General features: G+C 39.5%; 1 protein-coding gene across 1 annotated transcript in view; it reads left to right on the top strand.

The window, feature by feature from the left end:
* The window catches only part of DOCK1 (dedicator of cytokinesis 1), a 578,721-nt gene that overhangs the window by 499,874 nt on the left and 52,236 nt on the right, over positions 1–26,611 (top strand). The window contains 6 exon segments of the mRNA XM_038408546.2: positions 558–647; positions 16,386–16,490; positions 19,376–19,517; positions 19,738–19,816; positions 22,746–22,830; positions 24,714–24,800. Coding sequence (XP_038264474.1) covers positions 558–647; positions 16,386–16,490; positions 19,376–19,517; positions 19,738–19,816; positions 22,746–22,830; positions 24,714–24,800 — 588 coding nt within the window.

Genomic DNA, 26,611 nt, shown 5'->3' with positions numbered 1-26,611 from the left:
CGTTAGTAAAAATGAAAATACACATTTAAAACATACTTGCTATTCCTCTTCTAAGATTCTCTGTATTCTGAGTAGATGAAGGATATTGCTAGTTATTGCTAAATTATTTTGTGTCAATTCATATGGCTCTTGAATCTCATGCTTGAAGGAGACAAAAAAGAGACAATAGAAATATAATGGATGTTTTCACAAAACAAAAGAAATATCTCTCAAGTGTAGCCTGCTTTATCTAATATGGATTTGTAGATTATAAACAGTTACCAGACTCTATCAGAAACCCTGAGTTTTAGGATTTCCAAGTACACTGTAAGGGTTGGTCACACACTGAGTACCTGGCCTGGCTGGTAGGAAGAGTGTTTATTTTTATTTAATCTTCAATAAATAAAAAGATGGACTCATGAAAGAAGCTGCCACAAATATTTATTTTGTCACATTTTATGCACAGTGCTTTTCAGGCATATCAGAATGTATTTTGCTATGTTTTGTTTAATTTTATTTTAATCCAATTTCATTGTTTGACTAAGGTATATAATTCAGTTGCATTTTTTTTTAAACAGATGTGGGAAGAGGCCATTGCCTTGGGCAAAGAACTGGCAGAACAGTATGAAAATGAAATGTTTGATTATGAACAACTCAGTGAACTGCTGGTAGGTTTCTTTTCCATTCAGTTTAAATTAACATTGACATTATCAACTAGTTTCTCTGGAATTTCACTTAAGTTTTTTAAATAATATTGAAAATGCCTCTTACCTTGTTTATACTATCCCAGTGGGAAGAATGATTTACTTGGCCTCTTGGGGCAGGTGTTGGCTGGCAGATTAATTAAATGATCATCTTTGGAAGTGATTTAAGTGGAAAATGTTTGTTTTTTATGTTGGAACGAAGATATTCTGATTACAGTTTGCTTGTGGTCAGAAGGAAATTTGGGGTTTTTAAAAAAATAGATGGATGTATCTTAGCAAGATGTGTACATGAAAATTCCTTATCATTCCTGGAGCAATTAAAGATAGAGAGAACTCAGACTTTGGAAAAATTATTTTAAAAATTGTAAACTGTATGTAAAGACACTTATTTCAAAGGGCATCTGTATAATAACTTTACCAATAACTGTGGAGCTTGTAGCTTGTTAGTAGTAATGAGGTGTACTGAACAGAGTATGTTCAGTATGTATGGAAACCGGAAATTGAATTTTTTTCATCTCTGTCACTGACCTACTATTTAGCCTTCAGAAAGTCACTTAAAGTGTTTTTTACTTTCAAATTGACTAAGTAATACCAGGCATTTTAATTATTACTGGGCACACTAAGGCATGACTTGAAAAGATACTGGGGAAGAGAAGACAGACAATGATCCATTACTGAAAGTTGTGAATCGCTATTGTTCTAGAGGTATATGTTGATTTCTCCTTAGCACCAACAGTACCTAAATTCTGCTTCAGGAAACCTGGATCGTGAATATGTACTTTCCAATTCAGCTTCTCATCAATCCCATTTTTAAAAAAATCTTCTTTCTAATTACAGAAACAGAGGATCAGAATAATTTCCTCTTCTGAAAACTTGCCGGTCTGCGGCAATAACTGCAGGAGATACAATTAAGTGTTTCAGACTGTAGCCATGCTCTGAATTCTTGATCTCATTGTGAATCCCAACAAAATTCGGGGGATTCCTTCCTTGGAATCTCATCCATCAGGAAATCCCTTTATGTATAGACCTCAGGAATAGTTCGTATCCATAAAGAGCATGATCAATGTCAAATCATCTCCTCATCTCTTCCTGGGACACTGCAGTTTCTTGGCTTTGTTGCTGCCTTGAGATTATATCCTTGGCCTGCTTCTGGGGTTCAGATCCATCAGATGTTCCTCTCGTGCATCATATCCAGCAAAGAATCAAGCATGGTCCAAGTCGCATACGTAGCTCCCTTGCATATATAACTTTTTGTAACCAATTCACAGATGATTTTCTCTCATATGGTGTTCCCACAACTCAACACTGGTTAAGAGAACTTGTATGTCTGATGTCCATTTAACTGTTCTAACCACACTTGTGAGTCTATCTGGTTAGAACATGCATGTGGAGATGGTAGGATGGCTCCATGGTCATATCAAGTGATAAAGCTCTATTGAAAAGTTCTAGATTCAAGAGCTATATGAAGGACACTTCTACTGCTACTTACATTTATTATATGTGGAACAGGTTCTAGCAGGAAACCAGTTCTAGTCTAGTCTGACAGTTGAGCAGCAGTTGTCTATGTGAATGTGAAGGGGTTCCACTCACTGCAGGAGTCCCTCCTTGTGGCTAGGTCTGAGAATTAGCTCTCGCCCTGTCTGGCACCCCCTTCTGTTGGGTGCTTGCTCTGTGGTCCCTCTCTCTTTGGGACTGGGGGTACTCCATCTTTATGACTTGACCCTTGGATCAGATCATTATACAGTCCCCTCTCACTGGAAGACTGTTTTCAAGTGGCCTTCTGTTCCAATTATCCAGGTCCTGTGCCACTTCCCCTCTGACTATTAGGGGAACCTGGGTCCACCAGCTACTCTGGATTCCAGAGCAGAGACCCTATGACTAGCAACCTAGGTCTACTCAGTCTCAGTTCCTATTGCTGTTTCCCTGGACTCCTTCCTAATCCCACCTCTCTACCTCCTGGCCTATCTCTGGGTTTACCACTGGAGCTTCCTCCATTCTCTGTGGTTACTTCACCACTTTTGGCCTCTTCTCAAATTCCCTAGTCCAAGGCAAGATCCCAGGACTTACTTTCCACTTGGATCTTCTCCTTGTCCCTAGCCAACTCCCTTTCCCCCTAGGGAGTGACTGCAGACCTCCTCTTTTCAATCTTTTCTTTTGTCTTTGTTTTTTGGCTCAGCAGCCTGATCAGACTTGGCTATCACTGCCATGTTCTTCATTCATTTTTAGCTATGTTTTGGGTTTTTATAAAACAATTATTTGACTCAGTCTAGTATCCTTAAGGCAACATAACAAGACTTTTTTTTTGCTCTATTCCATTTCCCTGACATTTTTACTGGCCTTTAGGGAAAAATCTTTGATTTTTAAGCAGATTCAAGTTTTCATAATGAAACTTTCTTTCCATAGAATATTGCCCACAATGCCATAAAACATGATAAACAGTTTATTTGGTTTAGCACATTACCCAGCACATCTTTATGTCATTTTAATAAGTTGAACTTATCATTTATGGTACAATAAGAGCCCTAAATAACATTCTAAAAAAGACTACTTTACTTTATCATAATTGTGGAGTATAGTATTTTCTTTGATTTGTGAGCATACATTGTAAAACCTTTGTCCTTTTGTTTCCTTAGTCCATAGTTCTTGCCATTTCTTTGTAAGCTCTTTTGTGACCACATTTTTAAATTCTTTTCTACTTAAGGGTATCTTAATACCCACCTCCTCACTTTTAGAGCTTGATTTGCTTCTTTGTCATCTCATTTCCAGATTCGGATATGTGCCAGATTCCATGCTGTTGTCAGGCAGATACCCGCTTGCATTATATCTGTAGTTAGGAATGTTATTTCACTTATTATGTAATTTCTGCTTTCTGAAGTCTCTGTTTTGATTGTCATAATGCCAGACAAGGAATCAGATAAAATTACAGCTGCAGCCAGTCACATATCTTTTATGCAGATTCAATCCAACACTGTCCCCATTAGTTCAGCCATCAGAACAGTCACATAATTCAATAGCCGTTTTGATTTCTGGATTTCAAGACTAGGAACACAGAAGGCTGTTTCCATTCAACCTGTACTGTTAGCTTTTGATCTGTCTATATAGACTTGGCAAAGCTGGACCCACTTTTCATGAATAAATTCAGAAATTTCATTTGTCTTAATGTGGTTTTTTCCCCTCTTCCCTTAGTTTTTTTCATACAGTTCCAAGTTCACCAATGAGGTAGTAACTGTTCAGCTGTAATTTGATTTCCCACACCTAAAAATTTTAGTTTCCTCAATTTTTCTTTTTTACATATCTCCTTTATCCATTTTTGACCCTGATAGTATGAAGAAGCCTGTGGCAGTCCATATAATTTTGTTTACTAAACTCTCAACAATGCTCATCAACCTGCTCTTCCTGCTCTCAATTCCTGGCCTTTTACATCTAGCCTAGCTCCTCCCACAGCTGAGCTTCATCTGCAATTAGGTCTTATGAAGCCCTGTTTTCCCTCCAGGTACAGCATGTAAAGTTAATTGGCCCCATCTGACCCATATTAACCTATTCAGGGCTTGTGTGGGGTGGACACTCCATCACAGTGAGACATCAACCAGAAGTCCTAGCTTTCTCTCTCAGTCAATCCTACTACTCTTCTGGGCAGAGAAAACTTCATTGCCCTAAGAATGGCGTATCTCACAAGCAAGGTAAGTCTTCTTACTAAATAGAAAGGGCATGAGCTCCCTTCATCCAGTCATTTAGTCTTCCCTTAAACAACTAGGAGCTCCCCAGCATAGATCACTTCAGCTTACCACAGGAAAAAAAAGTTCTTCTTGCCTGGGATCCCTGCCTCCTTTGTCAGGAGCCTGTCCTTTGCTCAACACTGAGCCATGAGTGGTATAAGAGAGGTTAATGCTCCAATAGGAGGGAGTCTGACAGTAATAAAGTCCTCTTAAAATCCAGTTTCACTTTTTCTTTCCTAGTACAGAATCTCAAAGAAATTATCTTAAATCCCTTTTTTCTAGTGGTAGCTGTGGCATAACACACATCTCTTCTTATCTTTTCATAAGGATTTTCCTCCATAAGCACTTAGCTGATTTCTGTCAGAATTGGGAGATTGTACTTCTTTCCCTGTGTCCTTTTCTCTCGATCAAAACTGAGAGGTGTGGCAATACCTCTAGATATTAAAAGGGGCATGAAGTTCTGCATAAGCCACACACATTGTGAGTTTGTGAGAGTTTGTTCAAAGAAAGGGCATAAAGTCCATAAGAATTTTTATCTAAGTGGATCTGAATGTGGGTGCTCATAAAGCTAAGAAGCAATCCAGTAGGGGATGAAATCCACTCCAGAAAGGTACCATCACCAATTGGGCTAAGGCAGGACTTGCTCCCCTAGAAAAGTTCTACAAAGCTGCCTTGTACTCCACAACACATACTTTTACTATATGTAGGGTGTAGAATAGTCTAGCAGGTAAAGCAGTAGACTGGCATTCAGAAGTTGTATTCCCAGCAATGCCATTGACCTACTATGTGACTGGCCTTGACCTTGGGCAAGTCATTTCACCTCTCTGTGTTGTTGTTTCCCTTTTCTTTGTTTTCTTTTCTTTCAAATGTAAACAAGGACTTTCTTTCACTGTGTTTTTGTATAGAATAGTGGGACCTAGTCTCAGCCCCTGATGATAGTGTAATACAAATAATAGATACCTGTGCTTCTGCAGATATAACTTTGGAAAGAACTCCTAGCTTCTTTCCTTGAGAAATAGTTCTGCCCTTTTGTATGGAAGGAATCTGGTTATAGGCTGATCTTGTTTACTTAGAGAAGAGACCATTTTTCATAAGTCTAATGATAATTCTTCAGCGGATAAGGTCACTCTCTAAGCACCGTCCCTGTATCGTTACTTCTTTTCCATGTTACTTGTATTTTTGTGCTTTTTTTTTTCTTTCTTGACAAATATTCCTCACTGAGCTAGTTACTGTTATTTAATGGATAAGATTTGTTCACTTTGGGTATATTTGAATAAGACTCCTTTCTTTCTCCAATCAATGTCTCGCCAACCAGGTGACACTCCCTTCGCAACTTGTGAGTGTAAGCCAACTGCAGTCTGGAGACAACCTAGATTTGTATTAAAAATTCTGAAATGTCACTGGTGGCTCATGCCTATTCAAGTGTGGCATAAGCAAAACACATCTATTTAAATCTGCTTTTAATAATATTAATATCTTTGATTTTTTTTCTTTTCTAAGCATAGTACTTTGCACTTGTCTTTATTGAATTCCATCTTTTTTGATTAAAGATGAGCGCAAACTACTCTGCTTAGAAAGGAAAAAACAAACGCATTGGCTAAGCAATAGTACTACAGAAAAGATCTGGGGTTATAGTGGATCACAGATTGAATATGAAACAACAATTTGATGCAGTTGTGAAAAGCCCAATATTCTGGGATGTATTGACAGGAGTCTCATTCTAAGGCATGAGAGGTGGTAGTTCTGTTTTACTTTGTGTCGAGGTTCCTTCCCCACTATGAACTCTAGGGTACAGATGTGGGGACCTGCATGAAAACCTCCTAAGCTTACTTTTACCAGCTTAGGTTAAAACTTCCCCAAAGTACAAACTATTTTACCCTATGCCCTTGGACTTCCACTGCCATCACCAAACGTTTGACTGAGTTTACTGGGAAAGCGTTGTTTGGAAACATCTTTCCCCCCAAAATCCTCACCAAAACCTTGCACCTCCCTTCCTGGGGAAGGCTTGATAAAAATCCTCACCAATGTGCATAGGTGACCACAGACCCAAACCCTTGGATCTTAAGAACAAGGAAAAAAACATTCAATTTCTTACAAGAAGAATTTTAATATAAGAAAAGGTAAAAAGAATCACCTCTGTAAAATCAGGATGGTAAATACCTTACAGGGTAATTAGATTCAAAACATAGAGAATCCCTCTAGACAAAACTTTAAGTTACAAAAAAGACACACAGACAGGAATATTCATTCTATTCAGCAAGCCTATTTCCTCAGCCATTTAAAGAAATCATAATCTAACGCATATCTAGCTAGATTACTGACTAAGTTCTAAGACTCCATTCCTGTTCTGTCCCCAGCAAAAGCATCACACAGACAGACAGACAGACCCTTTTTTCTCCCTCCCTCCAGCTTTGAAAGTATCTTGTCTCTTCATTGGTCATTGTGGTCAGGTGCCAGCGAGATTATCCTAGCTTCTTAACCCCTTACAGGTGAAAGGGTTTTTCTTCTGGCCAGGAGGGATTTTAAAGGTGTTTACCCTTCCCTTTATATTTATGACGCCCCCCAAATCACAGCTAGGGTGAAACGCTGGCTGGATTTCTTCCTGGAGCTCTAGGAAAAAACAGAATTAATAAAACACATGCACCTCTAAATATACTACCAAGTATATAAAGATTAACAATATTTTCCACATCTCAAGGACGATTTTAACCGGGTGATTCAGGGAAATTTTCACGGGAGAGTGCATCAGCCACTTTGTTAGAAGCTCCTGAGATGTGTTGGATGTCGAAATCAAAATCTTGGAGAGCTAAACTCCACCGAATACGTTTTTTGTTATTTCCCGTGGCAGTATGAAGCCACCATAGCGCAGCATGGTCAGTTTGCAGGTGGAAACCCTCTTCCCAAACATATGGGCATAGCTTTTCCGGAGCGTAGACAATGGCGTAACATTCTTTTTCACTGACTGACCAGTTGCTTTCTCTCTCAGACAGTTTTTTGCTGAGAAGCACTACAGGGTGGAATTCTTGATCCAGTCCTTCCTGCATTAAAACTGCTCCCATACCACGCTCGGACGCATCTGTGGTTACTTGGAATGGTTTGTCAAAGTCTGGGGCCCTTAGTACAGGGGCAGACATGAGTGTCACTTTAAGTTGGTTAAAGGCCTTCTGACACTCTTTGGTTCACTGAACAGCATTTGGCTATTTCTTTTTGGTTAGGTCTGTCAGTGGGGCGGCGATTTGGCTGAACTGCGGTTCAAATTGTCTATAATAACCGGCCAAGCCTAAGAAGGATTGAACCTGTTTCTTTGACTTTGGGACAGGCCACTTTTGGATAGCATCCACTTTGGCCTTTAGGGGGTTGATAGTTCCTTGACCCACCTGGTGTCCAAGGTAAGTCACTCTGTTTAGGCCTATTTGACACTTCTTAGCCTTAACAGTTAGTCCTGCCTCCCTTATGCACTCGAAGACTTTTTGTAGATGTTCCAGGTTTTCTGCCCAGGAATCCGAGAATATAGCCACATCATCAAGGTAGATGACTGCATATTCTCCTAATCCCGCTAGGAGACCATCTACAAGTCTTTGGAAGGTGACGGGTGCATTCCGCAGCCCGAAAGGGAGTACATTAAATTCATACAGCCCGACATGTGTGGTGAAGGCTGACCTTTCTTTGGCGGATTCATCTAGTGGTACCTGCCAGTACCCCTTGGTTAAGTGCAAGGTAGAGATGAACTGGGCCTGTCCCAGTCTCTCTAATAGTTCATCTGTGCGTGGCATTGGATAGTTGTCTGGGTGAGTTACATCATTTAGCTTACGGTAGTCCACGCAAAAACGTATCTCCCCATCTGGTTTGGGAACTAGAACCACTGGAGATGCCCATGCACTACCAGAGGGGCGGATTACACCCATCTGTAACATATCCTGGATCTCCCGTTCTATAGCAGTTTTAGCTTGAGGAGACACCCGGTAAGGTTGGACTTTAATTGGGTGAGCATTAACTGTGTCAATGGAGTGGTATTCCCGTTCAGTCAGTCCTGGAGTGGCTGAGAACGTCGACGTATAGCTAGTGCACAGCTCCTGGATCTGCTGTCGCTGCATATGCCCAAGGGTCATGGAGAGGTTCACCTCTTCCACGCCACCAGCATTTTTCCCTTCGTAGTAGACACCTTCAGGCCACTCAGCGTCATCTCCTCCCTGGGCTGTAAACTGACAAACTTTTAATTCTCTGGAATAAAAGGGCTTTAGAGAATTAATATAGTATAGCTTAGGCTTTCCGTTGGAGGTGGGGAATGCTATGAGGTAGTTAACAGCTCCCAGGCACTCCTGGACCGTGAATGGCCCTTCCCATGACGCTTCCATTTGATGGGCCTGGAGCGCCTTTAAGACCATAACCTGGTCTCCTACTTTCAAGGAATGCTCTCTGGCATGTTTATCATACCAGGCTTTTTGCTCTTTTTGAGCATCCTGTAGGTTTTCTTTAGCAAGGGCTAGAGAGATTCAGAGGGTGTTTTGTAGGTTGGTTACAAAGTCCAGAATGTTAGTTCCTGGAGAAGGTGTAAATCCCTCCCATTGCTGTTTCACCAACTGTAATGGCCCCTTAACCTCACGGCCATATACAAGTTCAAATGGTGAAAACCCTAAACTGGGATGTGGTACAGCTCTGTAGGCAACTGCTGCAGAGCAACTGCTGAAACACTAGGTCCCAATCATTGGAGTGGTCATTTATGAATTTATGTATCATGGCCCCCAAAGTTCCATTAAATTTCTCCACCATGCCATTTGTTTGATGGTGGTAAGGAGTGGCAATCAAGTGATTTACCCCATGAGCTTCCCAAAGGCTTTCCATAGTTCCTGCCAGGAAATTAGTTCCTGCATCGGTGAGGATGTCAGAGGGCCAACCTATCCTGGCAAGTACCTGCTAGTACCTGGCACACACTTTTAGCCCTGGTGTTGCTTAGAACTACTGCTTCCGGACGTTGAGTGGCAAAATCCATGAAAGTAAGTATGTACTGCTTTCCTCTGGGTGTCTTTTTCAGAAAAGGACCCAGAATATCCACAGCTACTCACTGAAATGGAACTTCAATGATGGGGAGTGGCTGGAGAGGGGCTTTGACCTGGTCTTGGGGTTTTCCCACTTTTTGGCATACCTCACAAGACCGGACATAGGTAGAAACATCCTTGCCCATTCCCTCCCAGTCGAATGACCTCCCCAACCAGTCTTTGGCCCTGTTCACCCCAGCACGGCCCCTAGGATGATTATGGGCTAAGCTCAAGAGCTTGATCTGGTACTTAGTTGGAATTACCAACTGTCTCTGAGGATGCCAGTCTTCCTGGTGTCCACCAGAAAGAGTTTCTTGTATAGGAGTCCTCTTTCTGCAACAAACCTGGATCGATTAGAAGAGCTGAGAGGCAGTGGGTTGCTCCGTGCCGCCGTCCTAGCTCTCTGGAGGCTTTCATCTACTTCCTGTTCGGTCTGGAACTGTTCCCGTGATGCTGGAGACATCAGTTCGTCATTGGATTGTGGACCTATGCCTGGTCCCTCTGGAAGCAATGTAGGGGATCAGGGTGTTTCTGTTGACTGTGAACTGCTCTCCGCTGGTGCACTATGTTGGGGTTCAGGCTCCGGCTGAGCCTCTTGTGTAGGATTATCGGCTGATGCCGGTTCAGGTTTGGTGGGGCCCTCTGGGGTTGGGGTTGCAAGTACTGGATTCAGTGCTGGCAATGGGTCTGGTGCTGGTTGTTCCACCAGTTCCGGTTCTGGGACTGGCTCTGTCTGGATCTCTGGGACTGGATCCACTATTGCTGTTGCAGACATTGGCCTGGGGTCCGGGTCCATCACCTCTGACCGGGTCCTGGTAGAAGATTCCAGAACAGTGCTAGGCATGATGGCTGGTTTAGTCTGGCTGCGGGTGACCATTCCTACCCTCTTCGCTGACTTCACATGATTGGCCAAGTCTTCCCCCAACAGCTTAGGGATGGGATAATCATCATAGACTGCAAAAGTCCACGTTCCTGACCAGCCCTTGTACTGGACAGGCAACTTGGCTGTAGGCAAATTGAAAGAGTTGGACTTGAAGGGTTGAATTGTCACTTGGATCTCTGATTAAATTGGGGTCCACTAAGGAAGCATGGATAGCTGACACTTGTGCTCTGGTGTCCCTCTTCCTGCCCACGCTCACAGTTTCCCTCCACTCCAAGGGTATCTGGGAGGTATCTGGGCCTGAGGACCTCTGGGGTGATTCCGGTGCAATGAACTGTAATCTGTTGGGGTTCTTGGGGCAGTTGGCCTTTACATGCCCCGGCTCGTTACATTTAAAACATCATCCATCTGATGGGTCACTGGGGCGAGGTGGGTTGCTGTAGAACGGCGTGGAGGGATGATAAGGTGGCTGGAGGGTTCCTTGGAGGGTAGATAGGGCCTTGAGCAGCCCCCAGTAGTAGGGTGTGGTCTGAGGTTGTCCCTTCTGGTATCCGTTCCAGCTACGACCAGTTTTTTTCTTTTCTGCCACCTCCATCCATTTGGCTCCAATCTCCCCCGCCTCGATTACAGTTTTGGGCTTCCCATCTAGGATGTATCTTTCTATTTCCTCAGGAACACCCTCTAAGAATTGCTCCATTTGCAGTAAGAAGTGCAAATCTTCTGGAGATTTAACACTTGCTCCTGATATCCAGGCATCCCAATGTTTCATAATGTGGTAGGCATGTCAGGTAAATGACACATCTGGTTTCCACCTTAGGGCTCTGAACCGCCGACGGGAATGCTCGGGGGTTAGCCCCATTCTGACCCTCGCCTTGGTTTTAAACAGTTCATACTGGTTCATGCGTTCCTTAGGCATTTCAGCCGCCACCTCAGCTAAGGGTCCACTGAGCTGCGGCCTCAGCTCTACCATGTATTGGTCTGTAGAGATGCTGTACCCAAGGCAGGCCCTTTCGAAGTTTTCTAAGAAGGCCTCGGTATCATCGCCTGCCTTGTAGGTGGGGAACTTTCTGGGGTGGGAATTGGTACCTGGAGAAGGATTGCTAGGGTTTGTTGGTATATTCTGCTGAGCCTTTGCCTTCTCCATCTCCAGTGCATGCTTCCTCTCTTTTTCCTTCTCCTCCTCCACATGCTTCCTCTCTTTTTCTTTCTCCTCCTCCACATGCTTCCTCTCTTTTTCCTTCTCCTCCAGTTCTTTGGCCCTTGCCTCCATTCCCATCCGCATGAGTTCTGTCTGTCTTTCATGTTCCTTTTGTTTTTCCTCCACCTCAAATCTAGCTAATTCCAGCTTTTGTTGATCCGTGGAGTCTGTCATCCTAACCTCTCTGTTTGTAACTAACTTTACACCCGAGAGTTAGACAGAAAACCAAAACAAAAAAAACTTGACTTGTAAAATTTTGCTGGGCTGAATATGATACCTATATCCTCTGATAGTGATTGTCAACCTACAGAGAAATCCTAAAAAAAAACCCCTAACACCTTTGGCTCCAGGCAAATAGGCAGAAAACCACCCCAGGTTGCTCTTAGGAAAAAAAAAACTTCAGGTCTGTGAAGACTGGTGAATTTTCCTGCAGGAGGTTAACTATCCTGCCTTTAGGTAGAGAAAACTCCACCTCAGAGAAGACAATTCCCTTTTGTCTCTGCTCTGGCCCCAAAGCAGAGAAAAAAAAAAACTCTAACTGTTTTCAGTTTAACCTGCTTTCCAGCAGCCCAAAGGAAAAAAATCTTTCCTTTTCAAATCTGTGCTTCTGGTTCAAAAAATCTCAAAATGATTTCAAGTTGATCCCACCACTCTGCCACCATGTCAAGGTTCCTTCCCCACTCTGAACTCTAGGGTACAGATGTGGGGATCTTCATGAAAACCTCCTAAGCTTACTTTTACCAGCTTAGGTTAAAACTTCCCCAAGGTACAAACTATTTTACCCTTTGCCCTTGGACTTCCACTGCCACCACCAAACATTTGACGGGGTTTACTGGGAAAGCATTGTTTGGAAACGTCTTTCCCCCCCAAATCCTCACCAAAACCTTGCACCTCCCTGCATGGGGAAGGCTTGATAAAAATCCTCACCAATGTGCATAGGTGACCACAGACCCAAACCCTTGGATCTTAAGAACAAGGAAAAAAGCATTCAATTTCTTACAAGAAGAATTTTAATATAAGAAAAGGTAAAAAGAATCACCTCTATAAAATCAGGATGGTAAATACCTTACAGGGTAATTAAATTCAAAACATAGAGAATCCCTCTAGACAAAACCTTAAGTTACAAAAAAGACACGCAGACAGGAATATTCATTCTATTCAGCAAGCCTATTTCCTCAGCCATTTAAAGAAATCATACTCTAACGCATATCAAGCTAGATACTTACTAAGTTCTAAGACTCCATTCCTGTTCTGTCCCCAGCAAAAGCATCACACAGACAGACCCTTTGTTTCTCTTTGGTTCTTTGGTCACGTGCCAGCAAGGTTATCCTAGCTCCTTAACCCTTTACAGGTGAAAGGATTTTTCCTCTGGCCAGGAGGGATTTTAAAGGTGTTTACCCTTCCCTTTATATTTATGACACTTGGCACTGGTGAGGCCTCAATTAAAAAAATGATCATGTTTAGTCTCGAGAAAGGAAGACTATGGGGGACATCATAAGTCTTTTAAAAAGGACAGTGATCTATTGTTCTCCATATCAACCAAAAGTAAGACAAGAAGTAATGGGCTTAATCTACAAGGAAGTAAGGAAATTCATGTTAGATATTTGGAAAAACTATCTAACTATAAAAGAAAAGGAGTACTTGTGGCACCTTAGAGACTAACTAATTTATTTGAGCATAAGCTTTCGTGAGCTACAGCTCACTTCATCAGATGCATTCGGTGGAAAATACAGTGGGGAGATTTATATACACACACAGAGAACATGAAACAATGGGTTTTATCATAAACACTGTAAGGAGAGTGATCACTTAAGATGAGCCATCACCAGCAGTGGGGGGGGGAGGAGGAAAACCTTTCATGGTGACAAGCAAGGAGGGCCATTTCCAGCACTTAACAAGAACATCTGAGGAACAGTGGGGGGTGTGGTGGGGGGGGAGAAATAACATGGGAAATAGTTTTACTTTGGAAAACCTATCATGGTGACAAGCAAGGTGGGCCATTTCCAGCAATTAACAAGGACATCTGAGGAACAGTGGGGGGTGGGGTGGAGGGAGAAATAATATGGGGAAATAGTTTTATTACACAAAGTTTCATGTTCTCTGTGTGTGTGTGTGTGTGTGTGTGTGTGTGTATGTGTGTGTGTGTGTGTATATAAATCTCCCCACTGTATTTTCTACCGAATGCATCCGATGAAGTGAGCTGTAGCTCACGAAAGCTTATGCTCAAATAAATTTGTTAGTCTCTAAGGTGCCACAAGTACTCCTTTTCTTTTTGTGAATACAGACTAACACAGCTGCTACTCTGAAACCTGTCCAACTATAAGGATAGTTAAGCACTGGAATCGGCTTCCAAGGGAGGTAATGAAATCCCCATCACTGAAGGTTTTTAAGAATAGGTTAGATCGGCAACCATTGGCACGCAGCCTGCCAGGGAAAACCCCTTTGGCCGCGTGCCAAAGGTTGCCGATCCCTTGGTTAGATTGTCAGGGATGGTGTAGAGATACCTAGTCCTGCGTCAGTTCAGGGGGGTGGACTAGATGAACTCTCGAGGTCTGTCCGAGCCCCTATTTCTATGATGCTGTGTATAGATTCTGTCATCCCTTGGATGGCTAATTATTGTCCATCTTTAAATTGGATCATACAGATGAAACCAGACAATAATTTTTAAATAATAGCTTAGTATTTATAAGTATTCATAGATAAAAATTATTCATAATGGGAAACATGCATATAACTTCAACAGGAAAAGTTATTACATAAGATTTTCATCTCCAATTTAAAGCTCAAATACAAACTTTTTAGAAATTACAAAATCATTTGAATCAGTGAATCAGCTGCAAGTTGTCTGCTGTCTCTCTCGATTTCAAAGATAGATTTGAAAAAAATCCACTTCAGTAGGAGGCATGCTAGATCTCATTCAATACAACAATACCCATAACATCTCTGATAGGCTGCATATTTCTGCTCTCCAATCCTTGTAGCTAATGTATCTTTGCCCTCTTCTTGGCAACGCAGGTTTAGATTTAGCTGGTCTCTCTTGTTTATGCCAATCCAACTGTGTATCTCACGTTATCTGAAATTGATTTTAGTGGTAGCTGACCATCTGTGAAAACTCTCGGGCTAATGCTCCATCCTGTTAAGATTGTTCTGCAATGCTTTGGTGGCGCTAAGCAGACTTAAGGGATGGATGGTCCACAGGTTAGAACACTACCCTATGACTTGGGAGTCCTGGATTCAAGTCTTTGCTCCACCACAGACTTACTTTGTAATCTTCGGCAGGTCACTTAGTAGCTCTCTACCTCAGTTTCCCCTCTCTACAATGGGGATAAAGCACTTCCTTCCTCACAGCGGTATGAGGATAAATGTACATTAAAAGGTTATGAGGTGCTCAAATACCAAGGTAATGGGGACCACAGAAGTACTTTAGATAGATAGATATATAGAAAGATACAGTGGGCAGCTAAGGATCCCTCCAGTGGCATTGAGGCAGCATACCCAGCCCCACAACCTTGCTGCCCTCAGAGAAGAGGGCATGCCTTCTGTGTTTCAAGAATCCCCAGCTTCCAGTCCAGTCCCATGAGCTTATTCGCCTTAGGCAGCTCTAACTTATGGCAGGGTTCACAGGGGAATAAAGGTAACGTACAGCCACTTTTGCCCACCTGCCCCCAACAGAACATAGTTTGGTTGTGCACCAAGCACAGCATGGCAGTCCTGAGGTTTAGATTCCTAATATTTAATTAAGGAAGAGATAAGACAATGAAAGTAGCGTCCCTACCATGTTCATCTCCTGGGAGCCTTTTTAAAGCTGGATGCTGCAGCACTTCTGAATACTTTTTATATAGAAGATGTTGTTCAAATGTTAAACATTGGACTTTAAGACATTAGCAAAATGATATTTTTACCGCCAGTTGCAAAATCCACTTTTCCAAAGATGAACTGAGATGTATTTGGTAAGTTGATGTCTTATGGCAATTGCTCTCTGCCATATGGTTGCAGTAATAAAGCTACCCCAGAATCACACTACATCCACATACACAATCTTGTAGACTGAAATTATGTTAATGAGTACATATTGTAAAGTTATAAATTCTGTTCTCTTGCCTCACAGCTCATTCTTATCATTTGAGCTTAACACTGATTTTAAAAAAAATAAGGATCTGAGTTCAACTATAGATCAGTGGAGAGGCCTAATAGTCCCTGGCACATTTGTCTATGTCATGGGGTTCACAAACTTTCAATTTTATGGATGGCATCTTAAAATACAGTCCCGTTGACCACTTTCACTCCCATTCACAATTGCATAACATTCCAGTTGCAGCTACAGCAATTGTTCACGTGGAAGAGTAATGCTAGGAACATATTTATATACTGTTAGCATATTTTAATGCAATTTAGCAGCTGGAAAAAAGAAAGTGAGCCAGTACCATGAGGCCAGCTAGCTTCAGCAGCAAGTGCTTACAGGATTCAACTTTGAAACCTTTAATCTATATCACCGAATCCAATATGGAATTCGGTATCTTTGGTCATGTCTACTCAAGAAATTTCCAGAGGGTAGGACAACAGGGTTGTTCCATGTCAGAATTCAAGTGCTTTGGAAAATTCCTTTGGGGAAGTATGCATTTATTCTGTCCATATTCTGTATCCATTAACACAAAAGTTCACTCTAACCGGAAAGAATGTGTAGGATAAATAGTTTGGCATTTTCAAATATCAATAGATATCTAACTGGTCAACTGGTCAAAAGATGAATAAAGACAAAAACACTTCATAGAGAATGATTTGAACAGAAAAACTCTTACACTGGATTCTCATCTTCAGGTGAAATCTAGAAGGAAACTTTCAAGTAAAGTGTTGTTGCTGTTTACTTTACAGAAAAAGCAAGCACAGTTCTATGAAAATATTGTGAAAGTGATAAGACCTAAACCAGATTACTTTGCTGTTGGATACTATGGCCAAGGATTCCCTACATTTCTACGGGTAAATATTCTTTCTTTTTTTGTTTCATGAGTTACAGGTAGATCACTTGGTTTGAACAGATTTTCCTTTCATGCTGGAGAGGATTTGTAAATAGGAATCTTTTTGTAGTTATACAAAAAAGATGTCAATTTTCTTTTCAGTTATGACTTAGCAGAATTGTAGTCAAAGGAGCTATTCTTTACAGCACATCCAGTGTTTTATAAATCTTAAGTTTTCATATAATTGGAAATGAATTTTTAAAATGTTTTAAATCTAAATGATTCTCTTGCTTTTGACTGTTCCTTTAATCCAGAGTGCAAATAACGATTGTCAGAGAGAACAGTTTTTCACTAGTATAATATTAGAAGGTTGTGAAGGGCCAATAAGTTTAATAAATTATTTTTGTCTGAACTATAGTTACAATTTAAAATGATATCTAATAAAAGTATTTTCTAATTGTTTGTGATACTGTGATGTTTACTTACATTTTGTCATAGTTCATTTACAGTTTAAAGATATTCTTAACAAAAAGAAAAGGAGTATTTGTGGCACCTTAGAGACTAACAAATTTATTTGAGCATAAGCTTTCGTGAGCTACAGCTCACTTCATCGGGTGCATTTGTTAGTCTCTAAAGTGCCACAAGTACTCTTTTCTTTTTGTGAATACAGACTAACACGGCTACTACTCTGAAACCATTCTTAACAAAAAAATGTGTAGAAGATTTAGGAATAGAAAGTAGCTGCATTGTAATTATTGTACTAAAATATAATCTTTAGCTAATTGGGGATTACAACAGGCAGATATTTCCCATTCTAATTGTTAGAATCATAAAGTATGAAAATGAAAAGCTTTCATGAGGGTATGTGATCCTTACGCCTGGTAAGTGCAGGATTTGTCTTTACCCTATATTTTTAGTGCTTTGTCTACGTAGTTGTAAATGTAGTTTTGATTATTCTGTTCTTGTGAGATATCAGCTGATCTGCAATTCTGAAACTTGACTGCTTCCCCAGAAAATAATTGGATAAACATTTTATAAAATTCCTGAAAAAAACCCACAGGGAATGGTGAGAATAACAGTAATCTTCAAAACTAGAAAATAGAAGGTACCATAAAATTGCTAGTAACTTCTCAAAGAGTGATTTACTATTAATCTTGCCACATGCACATTAACGTACAATAGAGTGCATATTTTCCATTATGGACAGAGTTATCTGTCAACGATTTAGAGCTGTTAAATACAACTTTGTGGAAATTATTCTACTGGGATCACAAGAGAGGCAGCAAGCTGTCTTGAATATCTGAGTGCAATAGCAGTATATTCGCACGTTCCAGCATCTGAGCCAGTAATACATTTGCATTCAGGAAATGTGCAGAGAGTACAACACACAATTTTCCAGTTGAAGCATTGTGTTATCTGTATATTCAAAGGGATATAATGGAAAGTAAGAACAGAGTTAACCAGGTTTACTAATATTGGACTGATCTTTTTCTTCACAATTGAATAATTTTGTGTTATTGCAGCAACATGTTTATTATGCTTCAAAAATTGTCAAGGGTCAGTGTGTCATATATATATATTAGCAATAAAAACTGTAACATTTGGCTATTACATGGATTGCTGACAGAGAAGGTTCTCAATACAAGATTTTCCCTGTATTTCAGTTTTTTCTTTGTTATAAGAATGATTCACTTTTAATGTATATCTTCATATTTCTATTCTCAAATAGAGATAAATATTTTTCAGCTCTTGTCAATTTCAAGGAGCAGCATTGCAGAACCAAACTTAATTGACTGTTATAGAAATTATTAGCATTATGCTCCACAAATCATTGTTTTTCTATTAGGTTGGTAATAATTTTTTTTTACAAGTCTTACTTCTGAGATGAATAATAAGATAAAACATTTTCAGATTAATTGTTACTTTCATATCAAAATTCATTTTAATGTGTCTTGATCACTTCAGTGCTATAAACTTGTGTGCCTCCTATTATACAACATACTTATCTTTAAGAATTAAGCATATTTCTTGAATGTATAACTCAGATTTATCTTATCGGTTTATCTTAATTTTCATCATTCAGTGACACAAAGCAATAAGCAGAAATGACCTAGCATTAAAATAATCATATAGAAGCTATTCTTTTCAGACAACTGTAAAATATTAATAGAAACCTGTCTGAGAGAGCTAAATTTCAATCCACAATATCTTGATCTTTTTAGAAAAGCTAAATTAGATGTATCATCTTTGGATGTATATGAAGTGCTCTGCACTAGAGTTGAGATACTATGTAATAAAATGTCATTTTATAACTACAAACTATATGGAACTGTCCTGCTAGATGTAGCAAGAATCTCTGATACTCCTTGAATACTCATTTCATTGGAATTGGTTTTGTAAATGTTTAGACATAATAGCTAAATTCTGCTCTGATACACCATGCAAACACCATTCACTTCAGAGGATGATTTGAGGGTGCAATGGAGAGGATTATTTTGGCCAATATTTTTTCAGATATTCAGGAAGGTGGCTTATGCACTTAAAGTTAAGAGGTGCTCAAGAGCTATCCTGAATAGAGGCCTTTATTATTTGCCATAGGCCCTTGTTTAAACACATACTAAAGTTCCACTAGCTTCAATAAGATTTAAGCCTGTGCTTGAAGTTCAATATGTGCTTAATGGCTTTACTGAATATGGATTAATTAATGCTTCAGTGCTTTGCAAAATTTTCACCATAATATCTGTGTTGTGTGTCATTCTGTTGTAAACTAGATGTTTTATATTTCTACAGCTAGTAGTAGCATTTGAAGAATCCTCCAGATACACTTTCAGCAGACTAGGATATTATTTTATAGTGAATGTACTGTGAATATTACTATATGAATTTCACTGCTTAATTTGTTTCCAGAACAAAGTGTTCATTTACCGGGGGAAGGAATATGAACGTCGTGAAGACTTTGAAGCAAGGTTATTGACCCAATTTCCAAATGCCGAAAAAATGAAGACAACATCTCCACCAGGCGATGATATTAAAAACTCCCCTGGTCAGTGTATCCTTGAAAATTGCTACATGCATATGCTCATGTAATCTAATCAGACTGAGAATTTGTTATTGTTGCTAAAATTGCACAGTAATTCACTGCACTTTTTATGTTTTTATTGATATATTACTGTCTTTATGCCAATTTTCAAGAGACGTTTCTCAGTTGAAGCATCTCTTCTGCATAATTTAAACTCTGTCTCTTTTCAATTCTTAACCTGTCAATTCAGATATTCAGTGTTTTACTGTAAAACCAAAACTTGATTTACCACCCAAATTTCACAAGCCGGTATCAGAGCAAATTGTAAGGTGAGTTTTCCATTAATTCTACCTTCTTACCAATCTGGGTGAATGGCCTGCATACAACACTGAAATTAAATAAACCCTTGTAAACTGTAATTCTTCTTCTTTGTTGTTATAGTGTGTGTTTGATTTTAAAAGTAAGTTTCTATAAACAGCCACTGAAGATAACACAGACACGCTTGAGGAGGTGAGCCCAAGCTCATATCACAATGGGGTCCTGATCTATAATTGGGACTGTTAGGCAGTACCACAAACCAAAAGATAAGTAATAATAAAAGTTACAGTAGAACCTCAGAGTTTTGAACACCTCGGGAATGGAGGTTGTTCGTAACTCTGAAATGTTCGTAATTCTGAACAAAATGCTATGGTTCTTTCAAAAGTTTACAACTGAACATTGACTTAATACAGCTTTGAAACTTTTTACTGTACTATAGAAAAATGCTGCTTTCCCTTTATTTTTTTAGTAGTTTATGTTTAACACAGTACTGTGCTGTTTTTTTTTTTTTTTGTTTGGGGTTTTTTTTGTCTCTGGTGCTGCCTGATTGCATACTTCTCATTCCAAATGAGGTGTTTGGTTGACTGGTCAGTTCATAACTCTGAGTTCTACTGCAGTTACTTCACTTCTTTGGGCTGGCTCCATGCCTAAGTAGAGGACTATGTTAGTTGCAACATCATAGAACAGTGAATGATGTGATATTGTAGCCAAGCAGGAACCAAGCAACCATTACATTCACAGACATGACAAGAGCTGAAAGGAGAAAAGTAAAGTATGAATTTTAAACAATATCATGCTGAATTTTCCTTTTTACCTGGCTACTTATATCTCTTCAGCCCATACTGATAAAGTTTCCAGGACCTGGCACTTAATCTTTGCAGACTACCTTTAGCCCCTGAGTAGAGAACCCTTGTAGTTACTAAAAACAATGGCACACCTCTGCAGTTGTAAGATAAAAAGGGGGTTGGTGGATTACAGATCGTTGCAGTTAGCAATAAATCCAGTGTTTCTGTTCAGTCCATTATTTTTGGTGTCTAAATCCATTCATTATGGATTTACAGCTTATTACAATATTTTGTAACCCATTCTAACGGGCGGACATTCACCACTCCAGCACCTCCTGCTGCCTGTCTTGAGAATTAGTTTTGTGCCCTCTTCAGGTGGTGTCTCACTGCCATCACTCCTGATCTAGGACCCATGTCTTTCCAAGGTCCGCAGTGTCCTTTTCAATGACACAGCCCTCCGGCCATGCCACACACTGTGCTTCCCCCTTCCGGGGGACCTGCAGTCCGCTGTTCAGCCACTTCCCTTAATGGCTACTGCAGTGAATTGTCAGGCCACTTCCTCATGGCCCCAGCATCCTCTTTCCTTTGCCCCAGGGCCTCAGCCTGCAAACCCAGGAGCTGTCTCCCGCTCCCCCGGTTCCTGCTCACAGCACTGCTCTGCCAGCACCCTGGACAGTTCTCTAAGCCCTCCAGAGAGACAGTCCTTCCTCGCTGGGCTCCAAGCAGAGAACTGAACTCTGCACTGCAGCTCCCTTTTCATATGGGCCTGGTTGGCCCTGATTGGCTGCCTCCAGCGCAGTCTCCCTAGGGCTCCTTTTAACCCCTTTTCTGCCAGTGAGGAGCAGGTGCCCCATCACACCCACTAACCTCCTCTTTTTGTCCTATGACTGCAGAAGTGTTAACGGGCCTGTCAAGGTTCCTTCCCCACTCTGAACTCTAGGGTACAGATGTGGGAATCTGCATGAAAGACCCCCTAAGCTTATTCTTACCAGCTCAGGTTAAAAACTTCATCAAGGTACAAACTTTGCTTTGTGCTTGAACCCTATTCTGCCACCACCAAGCATGTTAAACAAAGAATAGGGAAAGAGCCCACTTGAAGATGTCATCCCCCCAAGCCTTACATCCCCTTTCCTGGGGAAGGCTTGATAAAAATCCTGACCAATTTGCATAGGTGAACACAGACCCAAACCTTGGATCTTAAAAACAATGAAAAAGCAATCAGGTTCTTAAAAGAAGAATTTTAATTAAAGAAAAGGTAAAAGAATAACCTCTGTAAAATCAGGATGGTAAACACCTTACAGGGTAATCAGATTCAAAACATAGAGAATCCCTCTAGGCAAAACCTTAAGTTACAAAAAGACACAAAAACAAGAATATACATTCCATTCAGCACAACCTATTTTACCAATCATTTAACAAAAGGAAATCTAACGCATTTCTAGCTAGATTACTTACTAACTTAACAGAAGTTCTGAACTGCATTCCTGATCTGTTCCTGGCAAAATCATCACACAGACAGACAGACCCTTTGTCTCCCCCCTCCCCCCAGCTTTGAAAGTATCTTGTCTCCTCATTGATCATTTTGGTCAGGTGCCAGCGAGGTTATTTTAGCTTCTTAACCCTTTACAGGTGAAAGGGTTTTGCCTCTGGCCAGGAGGGACTTTATAGCTCTGTATACAGAAAGATGGTTACCCTTCCCTTTATGACAGGGCCACTCTACCTTGAATGGACCCTTACAATATGTGCCAACTTCTTATAATAAACAGTCTGCTCCACCTTGTATTTTGCTGTGATGCTGGGAGTTCCTTTCCCAGACTTGAGAAGAGCTCTGTGTGGCTTGAAACCTTATTTCTCTCACCAGCAGAAGTTGGTCCAATAAAAGATAAGACCATGAGAGACTCATAATGTTCTTATATTTTATTGGACCAACGTCACCTACCTTGCCTCTCTAATATCTTGGGACCAACACAGCTACAACTATACTGCATCAGTATATGCCTGCAGACTCAGAGCTGTGGGGCAAAGTGTGACTCCTTTTCCTTGTTAACAGAGAAGTTCAGCAGTATTTTATTTAAATGTTCTAATGACTAAACATGTTGTTAATACAAATATGTTTACAGTTATGCGATCTGTTTTTTGGTTTTTCTTAATTCAGTTTCTATAGGGTGAATGAGGTCCAACGATTTGAGTATTCACGGCCAGTCCGAAAAGGAGAGAAAAACCCAGATAATGAATTTGCGGTAATTTTTTTTCTCTTTTGTGAAGGCAGCATAGCTGTTATGTTTTGGTTTGTTGGTGGTTGATAGATTGATTTTGTAACTGCAATAAAATGGGACTGAATTTATTATGAGTGCAATAAAAACTATATGTATAACAAATTCTGTTTTATAGCACTAAGCAAAATGAACAAAGCTTCTCTTTAGTCTGTTGAACATTACCACTTTGCAGGAGAAATACAAAACCGTCAGGCCTTAAAATGTAACCATCCTTCACTGAAAACTGTCTTACCTTAAGGATCCCAGCCAGGCATCCTTTAAAATCAATCTTTGCTACAGCAATACATATTTTACAAAGCCAGATGGTTCACCATATGGTCAATAAAGCTCTCTCTCTTATCATAGCCTGTGTCCACCAAGTTGGTTACAGTTGGTTACAACAATCCACAAAAATCAAGTGCTTTTCCCCCCTCCTCCACACCCAACTTATTCATGGCATAGGAAGAGGAATAATACTAACAGTACTTTGTACTTTATATATAATTTTTCAATTGTAGATCTCAATTTCCTTTAGAATACGAGGCTCCTTGTGCCTTTGAATAGACTGGAATTAGTTTACTAGAGCAGAGAACAATGAACAGCTTCATTGTCCACTTCACCATTTGCTCTGAATAGAGAGCTGCAGTCTTGCACCTTCATTCAAGCTAGCCAATTTTAATCTGCTGTGCTTTGAGGGGCTGGTATGTTGCGTAACTCCACACTGTCATTGCAGGCAGAAGATACTCAGCCAGCCTATCCTGATTCATTTGACAAGCCCTGTACCACAGCTGGCTGTTCTGCTACTCAAAGTAAACTTGGCTGCTAATAAAAGTGATCCCAGATGAGATGGAAGAAAATGCTCCCATCATCAATGGATGATTCTGATGCAAAAACCAACAAAGATGTTTTGGCGAGATAAAGTGCTACAATATACAATGCATCTTGATTTCCAATTAAAAAAAATTAAAGTAACTAAAACACTTAGGAGCTTAGGGCCAGATTTTTAAAGGCATGTAGGCATCTATTGTGATTTTCAAAAGCACCTAGGTGCTTAACTCTAGGCATCTGGTTGCTTTTGAAAATCCCACTAGGCACCTGAAACTCTAGCCCTTGTGTCCTATTAACTTTCAATGGGACTTAGGCTCCTAAGTGAGTTAGGAGCTAATAAAACAGAGCCATGCCGATATATTCCCCATTTAAAATGGAGAGGCAGGGCCAGATAAAACAAAATTAGATAAAGAAACATGTTCATCATGACTTTAACATTTACAGACATGAGAGAGCAATAGTTTCTTTTAAAATAGAAGACAAAGAAGTTTTAAGATTAGGCTGCTTCTCCTTGCACTTAAACTCACTGAGATTTTTGATGAAAGATACAGTCTGTAAGAACACAATTTAGGGCACTAATGTGAGAACCCTAAAGGTTACACCTGGGAAACTTGTTTTCAGCTTTATTTAAAATTGTCCACTCAGAGAATGGAATGGAGGATTTCTGTAAACAGATAAATTTGTTCCTGAAGTCTGTCATCCCACTTCGTCTAATGTTATTTTCACATGAGAGACAGGTTAGTTGGAAAATGACAGTTCAACAGAAGCAGGTGGCGCTTTTACATAATGTTACCCTTTAATTAAAAGACCAATGTTTGGCTGTTAAATAGCACATTAGCTAACATATTGAGACCAATCTCGCCACAGACATAGCCCTGAAATATACATACAGATTCCATTTGCAATTTTTTTTTAGCTTTGTAATGTCTATACTGCTGCAGTTCTTCTTTCTGATCATGAAGTTGTAAATCTTTGGTTAGGATAAAAGCTATCAATCTGCTAACATGCTATTTCTAACCTTTTTTATGTTATATTTGCAGAATATGTGGATTGAGAGAACCATCTATGTGACAGCATATAAATTACCAGGAATTTTAAGATGGTTTGAAGTCAAATCAGTTTTCATGGTAAGGGCAAATCAGGATGAATTTACTAAGACTACTTAGAACTTTTTTCTTCCAGTTACTGAATATACGTAGTGTATATAACTCTGCTTAACCTCAAAGTCTAATCAATGGAACCATATGTAACCTGCTAAAGGAATGGGGACTTACATACCCACTCTTCTCATCAAGGAATACTGTTGTTTATTGACTAAAGTGAATGCTCAGATAGCAAAAGTAGTATTCTTCCGTCATTGGTACAAAAATATAAATGGTGAATCGTATAAACCTCTAGGCCCTGATTCAGCAAGATTTTTCAGAACTTCTTACTTTTAAGCACGGGAATAGCCACATTAAAATCAAATGGACTACTCGTTCATTGCTGTATGAGTAGGCTTGGAAGGATTAGATTTTTATCATTGTGTCAATTTCACCATAAACACACAAATCAGTGAAAAAGTATTTCCAGCTATAATAAAAATATACAGATAGGCAAAGGAAGAAAAATGATACTTGAGAATTACTTGAGTTTGATTTACGGATATTTATTTTGTACATTTTGATGTGACGCTCATAATTTGTGTTTTAGCAGTTATAAAGCTTTAACTTATTGATTCTAAACATCTGCTGTTGTTAAATATTGTCTAATTGCTCCTGTTGTCTGACCTCCACGTAATTTCCCACAACTGTGAAAATTTAAATAAATGAAAACTGAAAAATGCTTAAAACAAATGATTTTGCACAATTATGAAAATGTTAACTGACAAGAATTTTAAAAATACTTTAAAATCAAAATATTATCTTTCAAAATTATTTTAAAAAAAGAGAGAGAGAGAATTCTGCCAAGGGCTCTTATTTGTAAAGACCACAAAAGTATTGCTTTTTAAAAGTAGGAATTGGATCATTTAACTGTAATTTATCTAAGGGACGACTTTAACTAAATTAAATTACTTGTGTTGACTAAATTTCTTTTGTAAATATCATTAGTGATTAAATGTTGTTTGAGTTCTCTCTATAGTTTTTAAAGTTAGCTAAAATATGCCCTAAAAACTTCACCAAGAATTTTAACAAATCTCTACCTCCTTTTTTCTAGTTCATAACTAAAACTGTTTACATAAAATATATCCAAAAAAACTTACATATTAAATTAGCTGTAATTTTTAAGTTGCAATGAAAACATTGTTACTTGCCGCAGTTTTTAAATCTTCCTTGTGAGGCTTTATTTTATCTTTTTAAAGGGAAAGACAATTTGCATATGATTAATTAAAAATATTTTATTGCTCCATTGAGATTTGGTTGGACAGTTGTATTTAGATGAACAAAAGTAATGCAGAAATGACTATGGTATCTATAGTAACAGAATATGAATGTGATATTTGACAGTATTAGGCAACTGAATAAAACATTTTGATTTTTTTTGTATTTTTATATTTTCAACATAATCCTGATAGAGATGATAGCATTTACCTTCCCTGTTGCAAGAATTGTTTTCTGTAAAACCTGGCATATCTGATGAAAACTCCTTCACCTTCTGAGTTCAGAACACAGTCTGATAGGCCACTTCATCCAGTTTATTCATGTGCACTTTTAATGCTGTGCACCTAATAGAAATGTGCATGAATCTGTTTAATGGAGCTCTTTCTATAAGCCTTTTGTAAGCAAGGATTATATTAGTCACAGTTGAAAAAAGGAAACAGAAACAAAAGTAAGGAGAGCAAAGGATGACTTTTGACCTACTATGTAAGATCTATTTACTACAAAAGCAGTTATTAGCTGTACATAAACATTCGTATCAGGTAAAATTCCATCAGCATAATTGCAAATCTTGCACCTCT

This window comes from Dermochelys coriacea, chromosome 7 (assembly GCF_009764565.3).
Source record: "Dermochelys coriacea isolate rDerCor1 chromosome 7, rDerCor1.pri.v4, whole genome shotgun sequence".
Taxonomy (NCBI): domain Eukaryota; kingdom Metazoa; phylum Chordata; order Testudines; family Dermochelyidae; genus Dermochelys; species Dermochelys coriacea.
This window is presented reverse-complemented; position numbering and strand designations above follow the sequence as displayed.